This window comes from Pseudophryne corroboree, chromosome 2 (assembly GCF_028390025.1).
Source record: "Pseudophryne corroboree isolate aPseCor3 chromosome 2, aPseCor3.hap2, whole genome shotgun sequence".
NCBI classification, from domain to species: domain Eukaryota; kingdom Metazoa; phylum Chordata; class Amphibia; order Anura; family Myobatrachidae; genus Pseudophryne; species Pseudophryne corroboree.
Window position 1 is genome coordinate 1,018,126,313 of NC_086445.1, and position 27,410 is coordinate 1,018,153,722.

The window sequence follows — 27,410 nt, forward strand, 5'->3', positions numbered from 1 at the left end:
CTTAAGTTTGTTGTTGTTTGTAACTTGTTTCTATGGTTACTTGTTCCCTAGCCCCAGTGCGCCAGCAGCACGGACCGGAGCCGCGTCACTTCCGGAGTGTGGAGTGACGTCAGGACCGGGACCCGGGCAGCGTGGCTGGAGGCGGCGGTGAGTACCTCCTTCCCTGTATGATATTTATACACTTTTTTGTTCACTGTGTGGTTATCCTGACGAAGGGGCTGCGTCCCCGAAACGTAGATGCAATAAAGACACGGTTTTCTTCAACTCCATTGCAAGACTCCCAGTGCCGCACTTACTGCTATCGTGTTATATATATATATATATATATATATATATATATTTCAAGGGGACCAGACAATACATTCTCTCATGGTTAGGTAAATCAATGTGGTGACTGGCCACACCCTCTCTGTAGACTGGCCACACCCCTAAATATGGCCCCCTACCCCTGCATTCCCCCGGTGGGCCCTTCACGCCCCACTCCGACACTGGTAGTGATGACAAGCTCTTGTCCAACTGTTAATGAGTTAGCTGTAAATAATGAGACAATTTATATTTCCAGTTGCAGTTTTATTAAATGACACAAGTGCCTGGCTGTGATACATTTATAAGGGGAGAAAGTGTTTTACGGCAGGAGATCTGGTCGGGGCAGAGAGAGTTTGCCGATTGCTCCATCTTCGTACGGTAAACATTAGACATGATGACGTTGCATTGTTCCACTGGCAGAGACCGCTGTGTTCATCAGAATCCATTACAGGCAATCTAAGAAGAAAAGCAATAATTAATATGAGCAAAGGAAGCCGTAAAGCATTGAGCAGACTATACTTTGGGGCTCATACTACATTTTCCAGTTTATGTTGTTGGTTACAGTAGAATTTAGATTAGCAGACAGGCCTATAGAGGTACAGAGGAAACCCCCGGTCGGCCCCACTGACTGGGGACCCAACCCCTCCTCAGGTTCCAGACTGTGCACTTGGATTGTACATTATACATAATACTGTATAATATTTATAAAGGGGCCCAGACTATATATAACCAATCCTCTGCATTGGCTGGCCACACCCCCTCTGGAGACTGACCACACCCCTAAGCATGGGCCGCCACCACTGCATTCTCTCGATGGGCCTTCATGACTCAGTCCGGCACTGGCGGTATATTATGACTACATTCATAGTGATGACAGTCAGTAGGTCGACACAATAATGTAGACACGGGAGGGGGGGGGGTGAGCTGCCATTGTAACGGCCCAATCTCCCCCCGGACTTGAAGCCCCATGGGGCTGTGAACAAAAATCTGCACATCCAGAGATCCCGTTGGTGCTGTATACAGTCGCAAATACTTGCACCGCAGGCCGACTCAAGGCTAATTTAATCAACCTGTTATGTCAACAGAAAACATGTCAACATGTTCTTAATGTTGACATTCAGCACGTCGACACTGCTGTAATGTCAGCACTGTGGGTTTTTTGTGTGTAGCTAACCCTGATGCTAACACTAACCCTAATGCAAATGTTGACATTTTGATAATGTTGACATTGCATACAGTGTCGACATTTCATTCTGCCAATATGGGCATTTTCCAGGTGTCGCTGTTTACTAAGGCTTAGAGAGAGATAAAGTGGATGGAGATAAAGGGGGTCATTCCGAGTTGATCGTAGCTGTGCTAAATTTAGCACAGCTACGATCATGTTCCCAGACATGCGGGGGGACGCCCAGCACAGGGCTAATCCGCCCCGCATGTCTGTCCGCCCCCCCCCCCGCACAAGTACAAAAGCATCGCCGGACTTGTTGAGTAACTCCCGGCCAGTGCAGCTCCTGCGGATGGCCGGGAGTTGCTCGTCACTGCCCCTGGTCGCAGCGGCTGCATGTGACGTCATGCAGCCGCTGCAGCCCACCCCCCGCACGGTCTGGCCATGTCTGCATTTGCCGGACTGCGCCCCCAAAATGGCGGCCATACACTGCCATGCCGCCCCCTCCTGCCCAGCGAACCACCTCTGCCTGTCAATCAGGCAGAGACGATCGCTAGGGAAAGACGGCTTTCGGCCGTCCGGCATGCGCCGGCGCATTCGCATTTCCGACCCGATCACTGCGCTGCGAACAACTGCAGCGAGCGATCAGGTCGGAATGACCCCCAAAGTACCAGCCAATCAGCTCCTAACTGCCATGTTACTGGCTGTGTTTGAAAAATGACAGTTAGGAGCTGATTGGCTGGTATCTCCGTCCATTTTATCTCTCTCCAAGGCTTAGTAAATAGCCCCCATGTTATAAAAGCACCCCATACCTTCCTAAAAATAGGAATTTACTCACCGGTAATTCTATTTCTCGTAGTCCGTAGTGGATGCTGGGAACTCCGTAAGGACCATGGGGAATAGCGAGCTCCGAAGGAGGCTGGGCACTCTAGAAAGATCTTAGACTACCTGGTGTGCACTGGCTCCTCCCACTATGACCCTCCTCCAAGCCTCAGTTAGGTACTGTGCCCGGACGAGCGTACACAATAAGGAAGGATTTTGAATCCCGGGTAAGACTCATACCAGCCACACCAATCACACCGTACAACTCGTGATATGAAACACAGTTAACAGTATGAAACAATAGAGCCTCTCAACAGATGGCTCAACAATAACCCGATTTAGTTAACAATAACTATGTACAAGTATTGCAGATAAACCGCACTTGGGATGGGCGCCCAGCATCCACTACGGACTACGAGAAATAGAATTATCGGTAAGTAAATTCTTATTTTCTCTAACGTCCTAGTGGATGCTGGGAACTCCGTAAGGACCATGGGGATTATACCAAAGCTCCCAAACGGGCGGGAGAGTGCGGATGACTCTGCAGCACTGAATGAGAGAACTCCAGGTCCTCCTCAGCCAGGGTATCAAATTTGTAGAATTTTGCAAACGTGTTTGCCCCTGACCAAGTAGCTGCTCGGCAAAGTTGTAAAGCCGAGACCCCTCGGGCAGCCGCCCAAGATGAGCCCACCTTCCTTGTGGAATGGGCATTGACAGATTTTGGCTGTGGCAGGCCTGCCACAGTATGTGCAAGCTGAATTGTACTACAAATCCAACGAGCAATAGTCTGCTTAGAAGCAGGAGCACCCAGCTTGTTAGGTGCATATAGGATAAACAGCGAGTCAGATTTTCTGACTCTAGCCGTTCTGGAAACATATATTTTCAGTGCCCTGACAACGTCTAGCAACTTGGAGTCCTCCAAGTCCCTAGTAGCCTAGGCACCACAATAGGCTGGTTCAGGTGAAACGCTGACACCACCTTTGGGAGAAACTGGGGACGAGTCCTCAATTCTGCCCTATCCATATGGAAAATCAAATAAGGGCTTTTACAAGACAAAGCCGCCAACTTTGATACTCGCCTGGCAGAAGCCAAGGCCAATAACATAACCACCTTCCACGTGAGATATTTCAGATCCACGGTTTTTAGTGGTTCAAATCAATGTGATTTTAAGAAACCCAACACCACGTTGAGATCCCAAGGTGCCACAGGAGGCACAAACGGGGGCTGACTCTGCAGCACTCCTTTTATAAATGTCTGAACTTCAGGTACTGAAGCTAGTTCTTTTTGAAAGAAAATCGACAGAGCCGAGATCTGTACCTTAATGGAACCCAATTTAAGGCCCATAGTCACTCCTGCTTGCAGGAAATGCAGAAATCGACCTAGTTGAAATTCCTCTGTTGGGGCCCTTTCGGCCTCACACCATGCAACATATTTTCGCCATATGCGGTGATAATGAGTTGCTGTAACCTCTTTCCTGGCTTTAGTAAGCGTAGGAATGACTTCCTCCGGAATGCCCTTTTCCTTCAGGATCCGGCGTTCAACCGCCATGCCGACAAACGCAGCCGCGGTAAGTCTTGGAACAGACAGGGCCCCTGCTGCCGCAGGTCCTGTCTGAGTGGCAGAGGCCATGGGTCCTCTGATATAAATTCTTGAAGTTCTGGGTACCAAGCTCTTCTTGGCCATCCACGAGTATCGTTCTTACTCCTCGCCTTCTTATTATTCTCAGTACCTTTGGTATGAGAGGCAGAGGGGAGAACACATAAACCGACTGGTACACCCACGGTGTTACCAGAGCGTCCATAGCTATCGCCTGAGGGTCCCTTGACCCGGTGCAATATCTTTTATAGCTTTTTGTTGAGGCGGGACGCCATCATGTCCACCTGTGGCCTTTCCCAATGGTGTACAATCCTATTGGAAGACTTCTGGAGGAAGTCCCCATTCTCCCGGGTGGAGGTCGTGTCTGTTGAGAAGATCTGCTTCCCAGTTGTCCACTCCGGGAATGAACACTGCTGACAGTGCTAACACATGATTTTCCGCCTATCGGAGAATCCTTGTGGCTTCTGCCATCGCCATCCTGCTTCTTGTGCCGCCCTGTTGGTTTACATGGGCGACTGCCGTGATGTTGTCTGATTGGATCAGTACCGGCTGGTTTTGAAGCAGAGGCCTTGCCGGCCTCAGGGCATTGTAAATGGCCCTCAGGTCCAGAATATTTATGTGTAGGGAAATAACCTGACTTGACCAAAGTCCCTGGAAATTTCTTCCCTGTGTGACTGCCTCCCAGCCTCAAAGGCTGGAATCCATGGTCACTAGGACCTAGTCCTGTATGCCGAACCTGCGGCCCTCTTGAAGATGGGCACTCTGCAGCCACCACAGTAGAGATACCCTGGTCCTTGGAGACAGGGTTATCAGCCTATGCATCGGAAGATGCGATCCGGACCACTTGTCCAACAGGTCCCTCTGAAAAGTTCTTGTATGGAACCTGCCTAATGGGATTGCTTCGTAGGAAGCTACCATTTTTCCCAGGACTCGCGTGCAATGATGCACCGCTACCTATTTTGGCTTCAGGAGGTCTCTGACTAGAGATGACAACTCCTTGGCTTTCTCCTCCGGGAGAAACACTATTTCTGGTTTATATCCAGAACCATCCCCAGGAACAGTAGACGTGTCATAGGAACCAGCTGTGACTTTGGACTGTTTAGAATCCAACCATGCTGTTGTAGCACTTTCCAAAATAGTGCTACCCCGACTACCAACTGCTCCTTGGACCTCGCCCTTATAACGAGATTGTCCAAGTACGGGATAATTACAACTCCCTTTTTTTGAAGGAGTATCAACATTTCGGCCATTACCTTGATAAAACACCCTCGGTGCCATGTACAGTCCAAACGGCAGTGTCTGGACTTGGTAATGGTAATCCTGTACCACAAATCTGAGGTACTCCTGGCGAGGATGGTAAATGGGGACATGCAGGTGAGCATCCTTGATGTCCCAGGATACCATGTAATCCCCCTCGTCCAGGCTTGGAATAACCGCCCTGAGCGATTCCATCTTGAACTTGAATTTTTGTGTTCAAGGATTTTAAATATAAAATGGGTCACACCGAACCATGCGGTTTCGGTACCCCAACCCGTGTGGAATAGTAACCCCGTCCTTGTTGAAGTAGGGGCACCTTGAGTATTACCTGCTGGGAATACCGCTTATTAATTGCCTCTAGCACAGCCTCCCTGCCTGAGGGAGTTGTCAGCAAGGCATATTTTAGGAAACGGCTGGGGGGAGACATCTCGAATTCCAGCTTGTACCCCTGAAATACTACTTGAAAGAAACAGGGATCCACCTGTGAGCGAGCCCACTAATTGCTGAAATTTTTGAGACGGCCCCCCACCGTACCTGGCTACACCTGTGGAGCACCCGCGTCATGGTGTGGCCTCACAGGAGGCGGGGGAAGAATCTTGATTCTGGGAACAGGCTGACTGGTGCAGCTTTTTTCCCTCTACCCTTGTCTTTGTACAGAAAGGAAGCGCCATTTGACCCGCTTGCTTTTCTGAAGCCGAAAGGGCTGTATCTTTGTCTGTGAGGAAACCTGAGGTAAAATTATTTCTTCCCAGCAGTTGCTGTGGATACGAGGTCCCAGAGACCATCCCCAAATAATTCCTCACCCTTATAAGGCTCTCTATGCGCTTTTTAAGTCAGCATCACCTGTCCAGTGACAGGTCTCTAATACCCTCCTGACAGAATGGACATTACATTTATTTTGGATGCCAGCCGGCAAAATATCCCTCTGTGCATCCCCCATATATAAGACGACGTCTTTAATATGTTTTTATGTTTGCCAACTAGTATCCCTGTTTGACAGGGTCACCGACCACGCTGCAGCAGCACTATCTGCAGGTCTCAGTCTAGTACCTGAGTGTGTAAATACAGACTTCAGGATAGCCTCCTGTTTTTTATCAACAGGTACCTATTAAAGTGGCCGTATCCTAAGACGGCAGTGCCACCTTTATTGACAAACGTGTGAGCGCCTTATCCACCCTAGGGGATATCTCCCAGCGTAACTTATCCACCTGGCGGGAAAGGGTACGCCATCAGTAACTTTTTATAAATTACCAGTTTCTTAACGGGGGAACCCACGCTTTCACACACTTCATTTATTCATCTGATGGGGGAACAAAACACTGCCTGTTTTTTCTCCCCAAACCTAAAACCCATTTTTAGAGGTGCTTGGGTTAAAGTCAGAAATGTATAACACATTTTTTATTGCCGGGATCACGTCACGGATGTTCCTAGTGGATTGTGTATATGTCTCCACCTTGTCGACACTGGAGTCAGACTCCGTGTCGACATCTGTGTCTGCCATCTGAGAGAGCGGGCGTTTTTGAGCCCCTGATGGCCTTTGAGACGCCTGGGCAGGCGCGGGCTGCGAAGCCGGCTGTCCCACAGCTGTTACGTCATCCACCCTTTTATGTAAGGAGTTGACACTGTCGGTTAATACCTTTCACCTATCCATCCACTCTGGTGTCGGCCCCACAGGGGGCGACATCACATATATCGGCCTCTGTTCTGTCACCATATAAGCCTCCTCATTCAACATGTCGACACAGCCGTACCGACACACCGCAGACACACAGGGAATGCTCTAAACGAGGACAGGACCCACAAAAGCCCTTTGGGGGGACAGAGTAAGAGTATGCCAGCACACACCAGAGCGCTATATATATACAGGGACTAACTGAGTTATGTCCCTAATAGCTTTTATATAATATACTGTATACAGTGCCAATTTTAATGCCCCCCCTCTCTTTTCCCTCTTACTGTACTGTAGAATTGCAGGGAAGAGCCAGGGAGCTTCCCTCCAGCCGAGCTGTGAGGGAAAAATGGCGCCAGTGTGCTGAGGAGATAGGCTCCGCCCCTTTTTCGCGGCCTATTCTCCCGTTTTTTATGGAATTCTGGCAGGGGTATTTACCTCATATATAGCCCCTGGGGCCATATATTGAGGTATTTTAGCCAGCCAAGGTGTTTTTATTGCTGCCTCAGGGCGCCCCCCCCAGCGCCCTGCACCCTCAGTGACCGGAGTGTGAAGTGTGTGAGAGGAGCAATGGCGCACAGCTGCAGTGCTGTGCGCTACCTTGGTGAAGACAGAGTCTTCATGCCGCCGATTTTCCGGACCATCTTCTTGCTTCTTGCGCTGTAAGGGGGACGGCGGCGCATGACTTCCCCCTATATCCCGCCCCCTCACAATCCAGACAGTCGGCATACCGAGCCCACAAGGGGCTTGTTGCGCGGCTCGCGGCTCCCCCCCACCCACCCACCGGCCATCTTGATGCCGTTATGACGTACTGTATACCCAACACATCTTTACAATGGGATTAGTATATGTGGTCTGACAGTGATTGCATTTCCATTCAGTTATCCAAAGAGGAGAGGTATCAAACAGTCGCGGCTTAGTTGCTATGGGAAACTTCTCCAATTTCTCTCCCTCGAATGTTTGACACATTTCCCCCCACACTGAGAATAATACATAAACCCTTCGTAATCCAACCCAGGGACCATGAAGCCAGGCCCGTATAATCTGACCCAGGGAGCCACTCTTACCATCCTCAGGGTGTTCTATGTGGAAGCACCAGGGGGTATCCGGAACAGTACTGTCAAAGCAGCAGCCGTTGTTATTACATTCCTCCGGGGTGACGCCGGGGAATCCACAGTTCTGTCTCTTGTGTGGTTCAACATTGCATTCTTCCGCAGCTACATCAAGAATAGAGACAGGAATAACAGATTACAGTGTCGTACGGGAAAAGGAAGCAATCCGATCATTTATGGACAACAAATAAACATGTATTAAAATACTGCCTGATAATCATATTATTCAGACACATGATATACAGTACAGATGTGTCCTCAAACACCAGGCATCCTTACACCATACTGCATGAGACGCCTCGAAACTAGTAGCGCACATTGCATTGTATTTCCCATAACATTTTGCATCTAAGTCGCATCGCAGGTGCAGCGATAAGCGGCTCACTTGGCGTGATGAAAAGCAGAGGCTGCTTATACAGGAGCACTTCTTACACACATGCAGACCCAGTGCACACACAGAAGTACAAATGACGCAAGACCCAGCACTCAGTGCACGCTAGCAGTGCAGTTCTGTCACTCCCAGTTGCTTCATTTATGCAAATAGGAAGCACATTTTTAGTGAAAAAAACTCTCGAAACGCAAGGGACCTGCGCACCGAGACAGGCGATTTGATGCGAATGAAGCCACAGTTACATCGTTACATAGTTAATGAGGTTGAAAAGAGGCAAAATGCCCATCGGGTTCAATCTGTAATCTGTTTTAAGGCGAGTTCATTATAATGTCCCAATTGAAATAAAGGCCCTCATTCCGAGTCGTTCGCTCTGTATTTTTCATCGCATCGCAGTGAAATTCCGCTTAGTGCGCATGCGCAATATTCGCACTGCGACTGCGCCAAGTATCTTTGCTATAAAGAAAGTATTTTTACTCACGGCTTTCTCATCGCTCCGGCGAACGTAATGTGATTGACAGGAAATGGGTGTTACTGGGCGGAAACACGGCGTTTTATGGGCGTGTGGCTGAAAACGCTACCGTTTCCGGAAAAAACGCAGGAGTGGCCGGAGAAACGGGGGAGTGGTTGGGCGAACGCTGGGTGTGTTTGTGACGTCAAACCAGGAACGACAAGCACTGAACTGATCGCACAGGCAGAGTAAGTCTGGAGCTACTCTAAAACTGCTAAGTAGTTTGTGATCGCAATATTGCGAATACATCGGTCGCAATTTTAAGATGCTAAGATACACTCCCAGTAGGCGGCGGCTTAGCGTGTGTAACTCTGCTAAATTCGCCTTGCGACCGATCAACTCGGAATGAGGGCCAATGTTTTATGTTTAGTTATCAATTGTAAATCATGTTCCTCCCAGATTAACAATGTTAGTATTTTAAATGCTATAATCTTGGATATCTTTTTCAGTCAGAAATTTCTCCAATCTGTTTTTAACTGCATATATAGGGGTAAATTTACTAAAATGGGAGTTCTATTTAAGATGGTATGTTGCCCATAGCAACCAATCAGATTTTACTTCTCATTTATCTAGAACCTTCTAGAAGATAATACCTGGAATCTGATTGGTTGCTATGGACAACATACTATCTTAAATAGAACTCCCATCTTAGTAAATTTACCCCATAGTGTCCGCCATTACCATCTTCACTGGCAGGAAATTCCAGATCCTTATTGCCCTTACTGTGAAGAACCCTTTCCTACGTTGCGTAAGGAATTTTCTCTCCTCCGGCCTCAGCGAATGACTTTGTGTCTTATAAAGCGTTATTTTAATAAACAATTCCTCTGATAACTCTTTTCCTGAATTTGGAGGAACACAGATAATAAAGAGCTGCAATGCTGCATCATGTGCCAAATGGAAAACATTTGGTAGCTTTTATCAGTGCTGGCACTGGCGTATTTATAGTGGTGCAGTGTGTGCGGTTCACACGGACCCCGGGGGTCATGGGGGGAGCCACCCTGCACCCATTATTTTTTAATACTCACCCTCCGGAGTCCCGTGGCAGAGCAGCAGTGCTGAAGGAATCACTGGGAAAATGGCCGCCGCACTATTTTCCTGTAGGTCTGCGTGTGCACTCTAGGCCCTGGGTCAGTGCTAGGGTCCCCTAGGGACACTAAGGCCCACAGCTCTACAGCGCTGCACTAGAGAGGAGGGGGCCCAGATGGAGCCTGCACACGGCCTCCTCCTCTCTAGATACGCCCCTGAGTGCGGGATATTTGTATTGGAGGCTATGGGAATAAATTGGACTGTGGCTGGTGACTTGAGTAAGAAGAATAAAGAGCTGAATAAACTATATAAGAGTTCTTAGTTTTTTGTAATTGGTTTAGAATTTGTCAACTGTTGCTAGGTAGATTAGGTTTGGGGAATTTTGTGATTGGTCAGGATTGGCTAATCAGGGAACCTTAAAGAGTGGCTATATGTGTGCTTTATAAGGCAAGTTGTAAGCTTGGCATCCATTTTGCTGGATGGTGTTTGGTGTCTCCCTCCTCATTTTTCTCTTACTCGTTCTGTTTTTACTAACTCTTTGTTTATAAGGTGCTGTTGGGCGGAAAGGCGCTAGAAATCAGTGGCAACGTAAGGTCAGGCTTGCCTACCCTCCCGCATTCAGCGGGAGGCTCACGATTTTTAGGTGAGCCTCCCGCTGCCCCGGAATCCTTGACAGCCCTCCCGGTTTTTAAAGGCTCTGAATAAAGATGTGGATTGCGCATGCGCGAGTCCGGAGCAGTTGGGGGGCGGGGCCAGCACAGGAGACTTTTTACCTAGCTGGCCACCGCAGGGTTGTGTGTAGCAGCGGCCGTCATGCACACTGCAGCAGGCCTCTGCTTCTCCGTGGCTGGCCCCTCCCACCACTCTCAGGGCTGCAGCGTCAGTGTGAGGATCAGCCCAGCAGCAGCAGTAGCTTCCTCTTCCTGCTCCTCACCTCTCACTGGGGGTCTCTGCACTGTGCTGCCTACCACACTGTCCCGGGTCAGCCTTTACAGGAAGAATCAAGCCATCAAGGTAACCAGGTGGGTGCTGGGGTTATCCTGGGGGAATGTAGGCTGTGTGTAATATTATCTGATGTACTCTGTAATCTAGTAATGGGTCCAATTGGGGGGAGGAGAGGAGGGAGACCTGTGTATAATTCACATTAGTGTGATACTGGCTGTAATATGGGGGGGGGGGGGTCTATGTGCTGTATACTAATACTATAAATAATGCGATGTGGGGGAGGGTATCCGACTATCCGTGTCTGCTGTGTTTAATGTAATGTACTGGGTGTAATATGGGGGTGGGGGACTACGTACTGTATGCTGTGTATAATGTGATGTACTGAGTGTAATATGGGGGTGGGGGGCTGCGTACTGTATGCCAGTGGAGGAGGAGGAGGGGGTGGAGGAGGGAGCCGCAGCAGTGCTGTGTAATTGGTGGAGGTGCTGCTGCTGCGTTCCCTCTCCTTTACCACAGGCTGTCTTCCGCCGTTGTGAATGCTGGGATGCGCTTCCCAACATTCACATCGGTGGAGGGCAGCCTATGGTAAAGGAGAGGGAACGCAGCAGCAGCACCTCCACCAATTACACAGCGCTGCTGCGGGTCCTGAGTCCCCCTCCCTCCTCCTCCTTCCCCCCTGCCAGAAGCTGCACGAGGAGCCTGAGCCAGCAGAAACAGTAAGTATATCTATTCTATTTATCTATCTATCTATCTATCTATCTATCTAGTCTGCCGTATTGTGTAAAAAAGGGGACGATGTTTGCCGCAATCTGTAAAAAATGGGACGCGGTTTGCCGCAATGTGTAAAAAAGGGGACGCTGTTTGCCGCAATGTGTAAAAAAGGGGACGCTGTTTGCCGCAATGTGTAAAAAAGGGGACGCTGTTTGCTGCAATGTGTAAAAAAGGGGACGCTGTTTGCCGCAATGTGTAAAAAAGGGGACGCTGTTTGCCGCAATGTGTAAAAAAAGGGACGCTATTTGCCGTAATGTGTAAAAAGGGGACGCTGTTTGCCGTAATGTGTAAAAAAGGGGACGCTATTTGCCGTAATGTGTAAAAAGGGGGACGCTGTCTGCCGTAATGTGTAAAAAAGGGGACGCTGGTTGCCGTAATGTGTAAAAAAGGGGACGCTGTCTGCCGTAATGTGTAAAAAGGGGGACGCTGTCTGCTGTAATGTGTAAAAAGGGGACGCTGTCTGCCGTAATGTGTAAAAAGGGGACGCTGTCTGCCGTAATGTGTAAAAAGGGGGCGCTGTCTGCCGTAATGTGTAAAAGGGTCTCTACCTGGTGTAGTGGCGCTACTGTGCAGCGTAATTTGAATAATGGAGACTACTGTGCACCGTAGTATGAATTGGTATTATTTTGTGGTCACGCCCCTTCCCCATGAAGCCACACCCCTATATATTTTCGGCGCGCCTACGGCGCGCACTGCCCCTATCTTGCATGTGGAAGGGGGGGCGCCAATGTCATTTCTTGCACACAGCGCTAAAATGCCTAGTTACAGCACTACAATCCTGTACCAGTGTATATAGATTTTCTATTTCTCGTCTCTTCTCACAAATGTACACGGTATATAGTGTACCTATGTTAGTGCTTTTTTTTTTTTTTTTTGCTGCTGCTGCTTTTAGTACTACTGTATAATTTTCATTTGCTATTGCAGGACACTCCCCTGAATGGCAATAAATATGCCCATAGGTAGAGCTAGACACGCCTTTTGGGTAGAGATGAGCGGGTTCGGTTTCTCTGAAACCGAACCCGCACGAACTTCATGTTTTTTTTACGGGTCCGAGCAGACTCGGATCCTCCCGCCTTGCTCGGTTAACCCGAGCGCGCCCGAACGTCATCATGACGCTGTCGGATTCTCGCGAGACTCGGATTCTATATAAGGAGCCGCGCGTCGCCGCCATTTTCACACGTGCATTGAGATTGATAGGGAGAGGACGTGGCTGGCGTCCTCTCCATTAGAAATTAGATTAGAAGAGAGAGAGAGATTGTGCAGAGTCAGACAGAGTTTACCACAGTGACCAGTGCAGTTGTTGTTAGTTAACTTTTATTTATTTTAATATAATATATCCGTTCTCTGCTATATCCGTTCTCTGCCTGAAAAAAAACGATACACAGCAGCAGCCAGTCACACAGTGTGACTCAGTCTGTGTGCACTCAGCTCAGCCCAGTGTGCTGCACATCAATGTATAAAAGGCAAAGCTTATAATAATTGTGGGGGAGACTGGGGAGCACTGCAGGTTGTTATAGCAGGAGCCCCCAGGAGTACATAATATTATATTAATTTAAAATTAAACAGTGCACACTTTTGCTGCAGGAGTGCCACTGCCAGTGTGACTAGTGGTGACCAGTGCCTGACCACCAGTATAGTAGTATATTGTTGTATGTATTGTATACTATCTCTTTATCAACCAGTCTATATTAGCAGCAGACACAGTACAGTGCGGTAGTTCACGGCTGTGGCTACCTCTGTGTCGGCAGTCGGAACTCGGCAGGCAGTCCGTCCATCCATAATTGTATTACAATATATACCACCTAACCGTGGTATTTTTTTTTCTTTCTTTATACCGTCGTCATAGTGTCATACTAGTTGTTACGAGTATACTACTATCTCTTTATCAACCAGTGTACAGTGCGGTAGTTCACGGCTGTGGCTACCTCTGTGTCGGCAGTCGGCAGGCAGTCCGTCCATCCATAATTGTATTATTATTATAATATATACCACCTAACCGTGGTTTTTTTTTCATTCTTTATACCGTCATAGTGTCATACTAGTTGTTACGAGTATACTACTATCTCTTTATCAACCAGTGTACAGTGCGGTAGTTCACGGCTGTGGCTACCTCTGTGTCGGCAGTCGGCAGGCAGTCCGTCCATCCATAATTGTATTATTATTATAATATATACCACCTAACCGTGGTTTTTTTTTCATTCTTTATACCGTCGTCATAGTGTCATACTAGTTGTTACGAGTATACTACTATCTCTTTATCAACCAGTGTACAGTGCGGTAGTTCACGGCTGTGGCTACCTCTGTGTCGGCAGTCGGCAGGCAGTCCGTCCATCCATAATTGTATTATTATTATAATATATACCACCTAACCGTGGTTTTTTTTTCATTCTTTATACCGTCGTCATAGTGTCATACTAGTTGTTACGAGTATACTACTATCTCTTTATCAACCAGTGTACAGTGCGGTAGTTCACGGCTGTGGCTACCTCTGTGTCGGCACTCGGCAGGCAGTCCGTCCATCCATAATTGTATTATTATTATAATATATACCACCTAACTGTGGTATTTTTTTTTCTTTCTTTATACCGTCGTCATAGTGTCATACTAGTTGTTACGAGTATACTACTATCTCTTTATCAACCAGTGTACAGTGCGGTAGTTCACGGCTGTGGCTACCTCTGTGTCGGCAGTCGGCAGGCAGTCCGTCCATCCATAATTGTATTATTATTATAATATATACCACCTAACTGTGGTATTTTTTTTTCTTTCTTTATACCGTCGTCATAGTGTCATACTAGTTGTTACGAGTATACTACTATCTCTTTATCAACCAGTGTACAGTGCGGTAGTTCACGGCTGTGGCTACCTCTGTGTCGGCAGTCGGCAGGCAGTCCGTCCATCCATAATTGTATTATTATTATAATATATACCACCTAACCGTGGTTTTTTTTTTCATTCTTTATACCGTCGTCATAGTGTCATACTAGTTGTTACGAGTATACTACTATCTCTTTATCAACCAGTGTACAGTGCGGTAGTTCACGGCTGTGGCTACCTCTGTGTCGGCAGTCGGCAGGCAGTCCGTCCATCCATAATTGTATTATTATTATAATATATACCACCTAACCGTGGTTTTTTTTTCATTCTTTATACCGTCATAGTGTCATACTAGTTGTTACGAGTATACTACTATCTCTTTATCAACCAGTGTACAGTGCGGTAGTTCACGGCTGTGGCTACCTCTGTGTCGGCAGTCGGCAGGCAGTCCGTCCATCCATAATTGTATTATTATTATAATATATACCACCTAACCGTGGTTTTTTTTTCATTCTTTATACCGTCGTCATAGTGTCATACTAGTTGTTACGAGTATACTACTATCTCTTTATCAACCAGTGTACAGTGCGGTAGTTCACGGCTGTGGCTACCTCTGTGTCGGCAGTCGGCAGGCAGTCCGTCCATCCATAATTGTATTATTATTATAATATATACCACCTAACCGTGGTTTTTTTTTCATTCTTTATACCGTCGTCATAGTGTCATACTAGTTGTTACGAGTATACTACTATCTCTTTATCAACCAGTGTACAGTGCGGTAGTTCACGGCTGTGGCTACCTCTGTGTCGGCACTCGGCAGGCAGTCCGTCCATCCATAATTGTATTATTATTATAATATATACCACCTAACCGTGGTTTTTTTTTCATTCTTTATACCGTCGTCATAGTGTCATACTAGTTGTTACGAGTATACTACTATCTCTTTATCAACCAGTGTACAGTGCGGTAGTTCACGGCTGTGGCTACCTCTGTGTCGGCAGTCGGCAGGCAGTCCGTCCATCCATAATTGTATTATTATTATAATATATACCACCTAACTGTGGTATTTTTTTTTCTTTCTTTATACCGTCGTCATAGTGTCATACTAGTTGTTACGAGTATACTACTATCTCTTTATCAACCAGTGTACAGTGCGGTAGTTCACGGCTGTGGCTACCTCTGTGTCGGCAGTCGGCAGGCAGTCCGTCCATCCATAATTGTATTATTATTATAATATATACCACCTAACCGTGGTTTTTTTATACCACCTAACCGTGGCAGTCCGTCCATAATTGTATACTAGTATCCAATCCATCCATCTCCATTGTTTACCTGAGGTGCCTTTTAGTTCTGCCTATAAAATATGGAGAACAAAAAAGTTGAGGTTCCAAAATTAGGGAAAGATCAAGATCCACTTCCACCTCGTGCTGAAGCTGCTGCCACTAGTCATGGCCGAGACGATGAAATGCCAGCAACGTCGTCTGCCAAGGCCAATGCCCAATGTCATAGTACAGAGCATGTCAAATCCAAAACACCAAATATCAGAAAAAAAAGGACTCCAAAACCTAAAATAAAATTGTCGGAGGAGAAGCGTAAACTTGCCAATATGCCATTTACCACACGGAGTGGCAAGGAACGGCTGAGGCCCTGGCCTATGTTCATGGCTAGTGGTTCAGCTTCACATGAGGATGGAAGCACTCAGCCTCTCGCTAGAAAACTGAAAAGACTCAAGCTGGCAAAAGCACCGCAAAGAACTGTGCGTTCTTTGAAATCCCAAATCCACAAGGAGAGTCCAATTGTGTCGTTTGCGATGCCTGACCTTCCCAACACTGGACGTGAAGAGCATGCGCCTTCCACTATTTGCATGCCCCCTGCAAGTGCTGGAAGGAGCACCCGCAGTCCAGTTCCTGATAGTCAGATTGAAGATGTCAGTGTTGAAGTACACCAGGATGAGGAGGATATGGGTGTTGCTGGCGCTGGGGAGGAAATTGACCAGGAGGATTCTGATGGTGAGGTGGTTTGTTTAAGTCAGGCACCCGGGGAGACACCTGTTGTCCGTGGGAGGAATATGGCCGTTGACATGCCAGGTGAAAATACCAAAAAAATCAGCTCTTCGGTGTGGAGGTATTTCACCAGAAATGCGGACAACAGGTGTCAAGCCGTGTGTTCCCTTTGTCAAGCTGTAATAAGTAGGGGTAAGGACGTTAACCACCTCGGAACATCCTCCCTTATACGTCACCTGCAGCGCATTCATAATAAGTCAGTGACAAGTTCAAAAACTTTGGGTGACAGCGGAAGCAGTCCACTGACCAGTAAATCCCTTCCTCTTGTAACCAAGCTCACGCAAACCACCCCACCAACTCCCTCAGTGTCAATTTCCTCCTTCCCCAGGAATGCCAATAGTCCTGCAGGCCATGTCACTGGCAAGTCTGACGAGTCCTCTCCTGCCTGGGATTCCTCCGATGCATCCTTGCGTGTAACGCCTACTGCTGCTGGCGCTGCTGTTGTTGCCGCTGGGAGTCGATGGTCATCCCAGAGGGGAAGTCGTAAGCCCACTTGTACTACTTCCAGTAAGCAATTGACTGTTCAACAGTCCTTTGCGAGGAAGATGAAATATCACAGCAGTCATCCTACTGCAAAGCGGATAACTGAGTCCTTGACAACTATGTTGGTGTTAGACGTGCGTCCGGTATCCGCCGTTAGTTCACAGGGAACTAGACAATTTATTGAGGCAGTGTGCCCCCGTTACCAAATACCATCTAGGTTCCACTTCTCTAGGCAGGCGATACCGAGAATGTACACGGACGTCAGAAAAAGACTCACCAGTGTCCTAAAAAATGCAGTTGTACCCAATGTCCACTTAACCACGGACATGTGGACAAGTGGAGCAGGGCAGGGTCAGGACTATATGACTGTGACAGCCCACTGGGTAGATGTATGGACTCCCGCCGCAAGAACAGCAGCGGCGGCACCAGTAGCAGCATCTCGCAAACGCCAACTCTTTCCTAGGCAGGCTACGCTTTGTATCACCGCTTTCCAGAATACGCACACAGCTGAAAACCTCTTACGGCAACTGAGGAAGATCATCGCGGAATGGCTTACCCCAATTGGACTCTCCTGTGGATTTGTGGCATCGGACAACGCCAGCAATATTGTGTGTGCATTAAATATGGGCAAATTCCAGCACGTCCCATGTTTTGCACATACCTTGAATTTGGTGGTGCAGAATTTTTTAAAAAACGACAGGGGCGTGCAAGAGATGCTGTCGGTGGCCAGAAAAATTGCGGGACACTTTCGGCGTACAGGCACCACGTACAGAAGACTGGAGCACCACCAAAAACTACTGAACCTGCCCTGCCATCATCTGAAGCAAGAAGTGGTAACGAGGTGGAATTCAACCCTCTATATGCTTCAGAGGTTGGAGGAGCAGCAAAAGGCCATTCAAGCCTATACAATTGAGCACGATATAGGAGATGGAATGCACCTGTCTCAAGTGCAGTGGAGAATGATTTCAACGTTGTGCAAGGTTCTGATGCCCTTTGAACTTGCCACACGTGAAGTCAGTTCAGACACTGCCAGCCTGAGTCAGGTCATTCCCCTCATCAGGCTTTTGCAGAAGAAGCTGGAGGCATTGAAGAAGGAGCTAACACGGAGCGATTCCGCTAGGCATGTGGGACTTGTGGATGCAGCCCTTAATTCGCTTAACAAGGATTCATGGGTGGTCAATCTGTTGAAATCAGAGCACTACATTTTGGCCACCGTGCTCGATCCTAGATTTAAAGCCTACCTTGGATCTCTCTTTCCGGCAGACACAGGTCTGCTGGGGTTGAAAGACCTGCTGGTGACAAAATTGTCAAGTCAAGCGGAACGCGACCTGTCAACATCTCCTCCTTCACATTCTCCCGCAACTGGGGGTGCGAGGAAAAGGCTCAGAATTCCGAGCCCACCCGCTGGCGGTGATGCAGGGCAGTCTGGAGCGACTGCTGATGCTGACATCTGGTCCGGACTGAAGGACCTGACAACGATTACGGACATGTCGTCTACTGTCACTGCATATGATTCTCTCAACATTGATAGAATGGTGGAGGATTATATGAGTGACCGCATCCAAGTAGGCACGTCACACAGTCCGTACTTATACTGGCAGGAAAAAGAGGCAATTTGGAGGCCCTTGCACAAACTGGCTTTATTCTACCTAAGTTGCCCTCCCACAAGTGTGTACTCCGAAAGAGTGTTTAGTGCCGCCGCTCACCTTGTCAGCAATCGGCGTACGAGGTTACATCCAGAAAATGTGGAGAAGATGATGTTCATTAAAATGAATTATAATCAATTCCTCCGCGGAGACATTGACCAGCAGCAATTGCCTCCACAAAGTACACAGGGAGCTGAGATGGTGGATTCCAGTGGGGACGAATTGATAATCTGTGAGGAGGGGGATGTACACGGTGATATATCGGAGGGTGAAGATGAGGTGGACATCTTGCCTCTGTAGAGCCAGTTTGTGCAAGGAGAGATTAATTGCTTCTTTTTTGGGGGGGGTCCAAACCAACCCGTCATATCAGTCACAGTCGTGTGGCAGACCCTGTCACTGAAATGATGGGTTGGTTAAAGTGTGCATGTCCTGTTTTGTTTATACAACATAAGGGTGGGTGGGAGGGCCCAAGGATAATTCCATCTTGCACCTCTTTTTTCTTTTCTTTTTCTTTGCATCATGTGCTGATTGGGGAGGGTTTTTTGGAAGGGACATCCTGCGTGACACTGCAGTGCCACTCCTAGATGGGCCCGGTGTTTGTGTCGGCCACTAGGGTCGCTTATCTTTCTCACACAGTCAGCTACCTCATTGCGCCTCTTTTTTTCTTTGCGTCATGTGCTGTTTGGGGAGGGTTTTTTGGAAGGGACATCCTGCGTGACACTGCAGTGCCACTCCTAGATGGGCCCGGTGTTTGTGTCGGCCACTAGGGTCGCTTATCTTACTCACACAGCGACCTCGGTGCAAATTTTAGGACTAAAAATAATATTGTGAGGTGTGATGTGTTCAGAATAGGCTGAAAATGAGTGTAAATTATGTTTTTTGAGGTTAATAATACTTTGGGATCAAAATTACCCCCAAATTCTATGATTTAAGCTGTTTTTTAGGGTTTTTTGAAAAAAACACCCGAATCCAAAACACACCCGAATCCGACAAAAAAAATTCGGTGAGGTTTTGCCAAAACGCGGTCGAACCCAAAACACGGCCGCGGAACCGAACCCAAAACCAAAACACAAAACCCGAAAAATTTCAGGCGCTCATCTCTACTTTTGGGCGGAGCATGACACACCCCTCAACGTCACAATCTGCTCCCACCTGGAATCTCCCTGAAACTAGTTTTCAAAAGTAGGCAAGTATGCGTAAGGTGTCTGCCCCCCAGGCGTATCAGTCGCCTCCAAAAATTAAGTAACAGCTGTGGTCATACCTTTAATAAATCAAGTTATGACCTTTAAACCAAAGCAGCCTGTGTCCGTATGGTTATTTCTAGTGATAAGATAGTTAAAGAAGCTGTACGTATTGGTTAGTTGCAATGGATGCCTTAATCTTTCTTCATGGCTGGATACATTTTCCCCTAAGGTTGGTGAGCGGAGGGTATAAATATAATGACGATAGATGGACATATCTGACGTGAAATGGTGCACAGTTCTTCAGTCAAACGTCATTGCAAGGAAGCCCCGGAGCATGTATATCCAATTTTGTACCGATTATAATACTGACAACAGTCTTTATTACACTGCAGGAATAGTTACACATTGTTTTTAGTGTAACTGACACCAGCATTTGCTTAACAATTAGCAGAGATTCTGTTTATGTCACGGCCATAAGAACTGATCTGACTCACAGTGAGATAATTGTTTATTAGCTTATCTTTGCCTAAATATAGTTTAAGTTGTTAGTTAAACAATCTGACATTATGAAGTAGACTGACCAGGGCAGTTACACGACAGGTGTGTACTCCTATCTCGGCCGAGTTATTTCATACAGTATGGGGGTCATTCTGAGTTGATCGCTCGCTAGCTGTTTTTAGCAGCCGCGCAAACGCTATGCCGACGCCCACTGGGAGTGTATTTTAGCTTAGCAGAAGTGCGAACGAAAGGATCGCAGAGCGGCTACAAAGTATTTTTTTGCAGTTTCAGAGTAGCTTCAAAGCTACTCAGCACTTGCGATCACTTCAGACTATTCAGTTCCTGTTTTGACGTCACAAACACGCCCTGCGTTCGCCCAGCCACGCCTGCGTTTTTCCTGGCACGCCTGCATTTTTCCGAACACTCCCTTAAAATGGTCAGTTGACACCTAGAAACACCCACTTCCTGTCAATCACTCTGCGGCTGCCAGCGCGACTGAAAAGCATTGCTAGACCCTGTGTGAAACATGCACAGTGACCGAATGCAGCTAGCGAACAACTCGGAATGACCACCTATGTCTGCTGCGATTCCCTGTACATGGGCCCTCATTCCGAGTTGATCGCTCGCAAGGCGAATTTAGCAGAGTTGCTCACGCTAAGCCTACGCCTACTGGGAGTGTATCTTAGCTTCTTAAAATTGCGACCGATGTATTCGCAATATTGCGATTACAAACTACTTAGCAGTTTCAGAGTAGCTTCAGACTTACTCGGCATCTGCGTTCAGTTCAGTGCTTGTCGTTCCTGGTTTGACGTCATAAACACACCCAGTGTTCGCCCAGACACTCCCCCGTTTCTCCGGCCACTCCTGCGTTTTTTCCGGAAACGGTAGCGTTTTTATCCACACGCCCCGAAAACGCTGTGTTTCCGCCCAGTAACACCCATTTCCTGTCAATCACACTACGTTCGCCAGAGCGAAGAAAAAGCCGTGAGTAAAAATACTATCTTCATTGTAAAATTACTTGGCGCAGTCGCAGTGCGAATATTGCGCATGCGTACTAAGCGGAATTTCACTGCGATGCGAAGAAAATTACCGAGCGATCAACTCGGAATGAGGGCCATAATTCCCAGGGAATACTTAACATTTATGGGTACCACACAAAAACATCCGCAAGTATTCATTGATAATTGGGCCCCTTATGTATCTTAAATACAAGAGTCCGTGTTAGCAATAGAGGAGTCTCCTCTTTCAAGAGTATCATTTGATTCTGAAAAACAGTATTTCATAAGATTAATATTCTATATATTAAATATAAGATAAAAATCTTACTCCCAGCAATTGCATAGTCCTGAATTCAGGCAATTTTCAAATGTGGTCTAAAATGAGCCCTAATACAGGAGTAAGGTTTCTATTTATCAAGTGGAGATAAGTCCCTTTTTTTTTTTTTTTTTTTGCCCATTGGGGATGCAGTTAATATATCGGCTGTCGGGATCCCGGCGTTCAGGAAACCGGCGTCGGAAATCCTGACAGCCGGCATTTTACTGACAAACGGAATTCCAACACCCGCCCGGTATTCCCACTCGGTTGGTGGTGTGGATCCACCAATAGAATAGAACCTGAGGCAAGTGAACCACCGGGTCTGATACGTGATGTGCGCAGCGAGCCCATGAGGGGTCTCGCAGCTACGTTTCCGGCAGACGAGATACCGATGTCGGTATAGTGCCATCGCCGTCCCATCTGCCGCGATATCATATGTATCCCGGCCATTGGTACATCAGCTATTATACAGAGATTCTGCCTCCATAGCCTGGAATGCTGGAGAAGGGTGCAATAATTTTCTTCTCTTGTCCAGCAAACATAGCGCCATCTCAGGATGGTGTTGTGTGGTTCTACCTGCTGCAGAAGACACAAATTATGTTCTCCCTCCCTCCCTGGTGACGGCTGGTTTCACTGCTTCCCTCTCCCCCTACATCTCCGGATAGAGAAGCATTGCTGGACACTTGATTTACACAACCACACCTCTCCGGCAGGAGAAACATTGACATGTTTCACAGAAATCTGCTATAAGACACGCAGCACGAAAACATTTAAAATATTGATAAATAAACCCTTAAATATAATGGGAACACAACTGCTACAGCAATCTCAATTTCAAAGAAAGATTTGTTTTTCCCTTTTTAAATTCTTAAAAGGTAATAGACGAATATTTGGTTGCATGCTGTATAGGACTTACTTGGTGCAGTTTCTCCTTGTGCGGAGCTGAAAGACCCAACAATGAGGGCAACGATGGCAAAGAGGCAGAAGACCCGGTGTTCCATTGCTGGGCTCCCGGCTTGGTCTGGCTGCGGGGATGGAGTTATGTGTAGAATGGAAAACTCTCCAAAGAATTATTTTATATCAATCAAACAGCATACAGTATGTTAAGGTGAGATACCATTTATGGGTTGCACAATATAATGTTCATCATTCATTTGTCTTTGTTTTGGCAGTGGAGCAACAATGCTAGCTCCTGTGAGTCATGATATCCTGCATCTTATCTGTGCAAAATAGTTGACAATTTCAATTTTATATTGGGTGGATATAATGTGTGATCCCTATCAGGCCAAAATGTTATGCACATAGGGGGGAATTCAGACCTGATCGTAGCAGCAAATTTGTTAGCAGTTGTGCAAAACCATGGGGGTCATTCCAAGTTGATCGCAGCAGGACATTTTTTAGCAATTGGGCAAAACCATGTGCACTGCAGGGGAGGCAGATATAACATGTGCAGAGAAAGTTAGATTTGGGTGGAGTGTGTTCAAACTGAATGTTTAAAATTGCAATGTAAAAATAAAGCAGCCAGTATTTAACCTGCACAGAAACAAAATAACCCACCCAAATCTAACTCTCTTTGCACATGTTACATCTGGCCCCCCTGCAGTGTACATGGTGCCCAACGGCTAATAAATTTGCTACTGCGATCAGGTATGAATTAGCCCCATAGTTCATTGAGCACATCCACGTAATAATAAGGCAGTAATTGTTTTTTTCCACAGACACAGGTGGAGAACAGTTTATTGATTGGGTCCACATGGCACAAAAAGTTTATCTTACGTCCTAGAGGATGCTGGGGTCCACATTAGTACCATGGGGTATAGGCCCTCATTCCGAGTTGTTCGCTCGCTAGCTGCTTTTAGCAGCATTGCACACGCTAGGCCGCCGCCCTCTGGGAGTGTATCTTAGCTTAGCAAAATAGCGAACGAAAGATTAGCAAAACTGCTACTAAATAATTCTTTGCAGTTTCTGAGTAGCTCCAGACCTACTCACAGATTGCGATCAGCTCAGTCCGTTTAGTTCCTAGTTTGACGTCATAAACACGCCCTGCGTTCGGCCAGCCACTCCCCCGTTTCTCCAGACACTACCGCGTTTTTCCCTGACACGCCTGCATTTTTTAGCACACTCCCGGAAAATGCTCAGTTACCACCCAGAAACGCCCCTTACCTGTCAATCATTTACCGAACAGCAGAGCGACTGAAAAGCGCCGCAGAATCCACAGCAAAACTGCTAAGTTTTTAGTTAAATAACTAAGCGCATGCGCCCTGCGTGCCTTGCGCATGCGCAATTAGCAACAAATCGCAGCATAGCGAAAATCGGCAACGAGCGAACAACTCGGAATGACCCCCATAAACAGGTCCACCAGGAGCCATTGGCACTTTAAGAGTTTGAGAGTGTGGGCTGACTCCTCCCTCTATGCCCCTCCCACCAGACTCAGTTTAGAAAATGTGCCCGGAGGAGCCGGTCACAGCTAGGGGAGCTCTACAGAGCTTTTCTGGTAAAAGTTATATTTAGCATTTGTTTTTTTACAGGAGGCTGTTGGCAACAGCCTGCCTGCAGCGAGGGACTAAGGGGGGGAGCAGTGTCCGCCCTGCAGGGTCTGAGCCACTGACTCCGCTGACTGGACGCTGAGCTCCAGAGGGGTCTGATCGGTCTCCGCCACAGGGGAACCGCTCGCCCCAGCAGCATGCCGCAGACCCCTTACAGAGCTGAAGAAATGGTGAGTGAGTCACTTACCCACCTAGCAAGCGGGGGGCCAGTGTGAAGATGGCGGCAACAGGGAGGGAGCGCAGTATTAACTGCGCTCCAGGAAGGTACCAGAGGCACATAGTGCGGCGCTGTGAGGGGCGCCCTGGGCCAGCGCTCGCCGCTTACCACCCCCACACTGGTCAGCAAGCCTGTCGGGGTCCGCGGAGCTCAGCCAGCAAAAGTCCTCAGGCCAGTATAAGCATCTGAAGAGCGGGAAGACAGAGCCATTAAGGGGGTGGAGCTTCTCCTCAGAGCGGACCCAGCAGCGTTCCAACACCATTTTCCTGCCTGCACAGCACTGGGAGGAAGAACAGGTTCCTCCGCAGCAGCTCCAACTGTCAGTACACGGTACCAGGGGGTTGTAGCAGGGAGGGGAGGCTGTAATTAGACTGTGTGTCCTATTAAGGAGCACAGTCAGCGCTGACAAGGGGTCTCCCTTTGCTAGAAAGCACTGTGTGTGGGTTGGCTCCAATCTCTGTGTCTCTCTTGCCATTCTTGGGGGGGAACTCTGCCCCCACCTGTGTGTGTGTGGAGTGTTTGGTGGTCTCCTTTAGCTATGTCCAGGGACACTGTGTTATATGCTGCAGAGGATTTATCTTCCCAGGATGATCCCATTGCATGTAATCAGGTTAGCACTGGTTTAGCACAGATACCAGCAAAGGGAACCAGAGTGGTTTTCCTCTATCAAAACTTGGATTTCTCAGATTTATGACAGGGTTGCTAGTAATGAATCTGCAACTCGGGTATTACAGAGCTCTATGGCAGTATGGCCTGGTTCTAGTACCTCAGGACACCCCGCTATATACCCCCACAAACGTGCGCTTGTGCAGGTAACACAAGACAACACGGATACCACTCTGACACCACAGACGGTGATGAGGATGTGTTGCAGGGGTCCGCATCTCTTGCAAGGGGGGTGCAATTGTTGATAGAGGCTATCAGGGATGTGTTAAATGTTAATGATACCACACCTGAGCAGGTTGAGGAGGCTTTTTTCACTGAAACTAAGAAAGCCTCGCTAACCTTCCCTGCGTCAAAGGAGCTGAATTCTATATTTGAAAAAGCATGGGTAAACCCTGAAAAGAAGTTTCAGATCCCTAAGAGGGTTCTGGTGGCATTTCCTGTCCCTGAGGAGGATAGGAAAAGGTGGGAAAACCCGCTGATTGTTGACGCATCTGTATCCAGACTCTCAAAGAAGGTGGTTTTGCCTGTTCCGGGATCTACCGCCTTAAAGGAGCCGGCAGATAGGAAGATTGATAACACACTTAAATCAATGTACACTGCTTCAGGGGCCATATTACGTCCCAATCTTCAAGCAAGGTAGCCGACCACTTCACTATTGCCTTTGCAATCCATGCACTAGCAATAGGATTGCAAAGGCAATAGTGAAGTGGTCGGCTACCTTACTTGAGGATTGGGATACAATGGATAGGGATGACGTTGCATTATATTTACGCAACATACATGATTCTGCAGGTTTTATGGTAGAATCCATGAAAGACCTGGGTTCCATGGCTGCGGGAATTTCTTACATGTCTGTTTCAGCTCGTCGGGGACTGTGGCTGCGCCAGTGGTCGGCCGACGCGGAATCCAGAAGGAGCATGGAGTCGCTACCCTATACAGGTCAGGCTCTCTTTGGGGAAGCTCTAGACACGTGGATATCCACTGCTACAGCCGGTAAGTCTCCATTTCTTCCCTCAGGAGCACCTGCTCCAAAGAAATTCTTCTCCTCAGCTGCGCAGCAGTCCTTTCGGCCTAACAAGCCTAGAAAGGCCAGAACGTCCAATACCTTCTTTAGAGGAGGTAGGGTCAGTGCCAACGCTAGCCGCTCAGCAAGGTCTGCAAAGCAGGGAGGCGCCTGGCACTAAAGGCGCTCTCCCTGCTCTGCTACTGTACCTTGCTGATGCGCAGTGTTGGTGCCAGCTGCCGCAGACTGCGCCTGTCACACCGCGTGACAAGCAGAAGCGGTGCCGGCAGCATGAACACAGGATCCTCAGTCTCCTCCTGTGTCAGAGCCCTCCCCCTTCCCTGTTCGTCTTGCTCCTCCCCGCTGCACATGTCATGCAGGGAGGAAGGAGCGTCGTCCCCACCACCTCTCTTCCCTCCCCTCTCACGGCAGTCTTCAGCACCGCCCCTCCCCTGAGTCCCCTCTCATCAATGGTGGATTCAGGTCCAGGTAGGGAGCAAGCGCATATTAGTGTGTGTGTAAAGTGACATGTTACTGTGTGCTGGGGTGGGGGGGGGGGGGGACTGGTATGTTACTGTGTGCTGGGGTGGGGGGGGACTGGTATGTTACTGTGTGCTGGGGTGGGGGGGACTGGTATGTTACTGTGTGCTGGGGTGGGGGAGGACTGGTATGTAACTGTGTGCTGGGGTGGGGGGGACTGGTATGTTACTGTGTGCTGGGGTGGGGGGGGACTGGTATGTTACTGTGTGCTGGGGTGGGGGGGGGACTGGTATGTTACTGTGTGCTGGGGTGGGGGGAGGGGGACTGGTATGTTACTGTGTGCTGGGGTGGGGGGTGGGACTGGTATGTTACTGTGTGCTGGGGTGGGGGGGGGGACTAGTATGTTACTGTGTGATGGGGTGGGGGAGGACTGGTATGTTACTGTGTGCTGGGGTGGGGGGGGGGGGACTGGTATGTTACTGTGTGCTGGGGTGGGGGGACTGGTATGTTACTGTGTGCTGGGGTGGGGGGGGGACTGGTATGTTACTGTGTGCTGGGGTGGGGGTGGGGGACTGGTATGTTACTGTGTGCTGGGGTGGGGGGGGGGGGACTGGTATGTTACTGTGTGCTGGGGTGGGGGGGGGGACTGGTATGTTACTGTGTCCTGGGGTGGGGGGGGGACTGGTATGTTACTGTGTGCTGGGGTGGGGGAGGACTGGTATGTTACTGTGTGCTGGGGGGGGACTGGTATGTTACTGTGTGCTGGGGTGGGGGGGGGAGTGGTATGTTACTGTGTGCTGGGTTGGGGGGGGGGACTGGTATGTTACTGTGTGCTGGGGTGGGGGGACTGGTATGTTACTGTGTGCTGGGGTGGGGGGGGGACTGGTATGTTACTGTGTGCTGGGGTGGGGGGGGACTGGTATGTTAC

General features: G+C 48.3%; 1 protein-coding gene across 1 annotated transcript; it reads right to left on the reverse strand.

Moving 5' to 3' along the window:
* Nucleotides 1–549: 549 nt before the first annotated feature.
* Nucleotides 550–22,637, reverse strand: LOC134988080 (putative gastrointestinal growth factor xP1). The gene is made up of 3 exons (XM_063950521.1): nucleotides 22,487–22,637; nucleotides 7,880–8,029; nucleotides 550–762 (listed from the first exon to the last, which is right to left on the reverse strand). Exons 1-3 carry the CDS (start codon nucleotides 22,569–22,571, stop codon nucleotides 752–754), a joined length of 246 nt encoding a protein of 81 aa, XP_063806591.1. The 5' UTR covers nucleotides 22,572–22,637; the 3' UTR covers nucleotides 550–751.
* Between the last annotated feature and the right edge of the window lie 4,773 nt (nucleotides 22,638–27,410).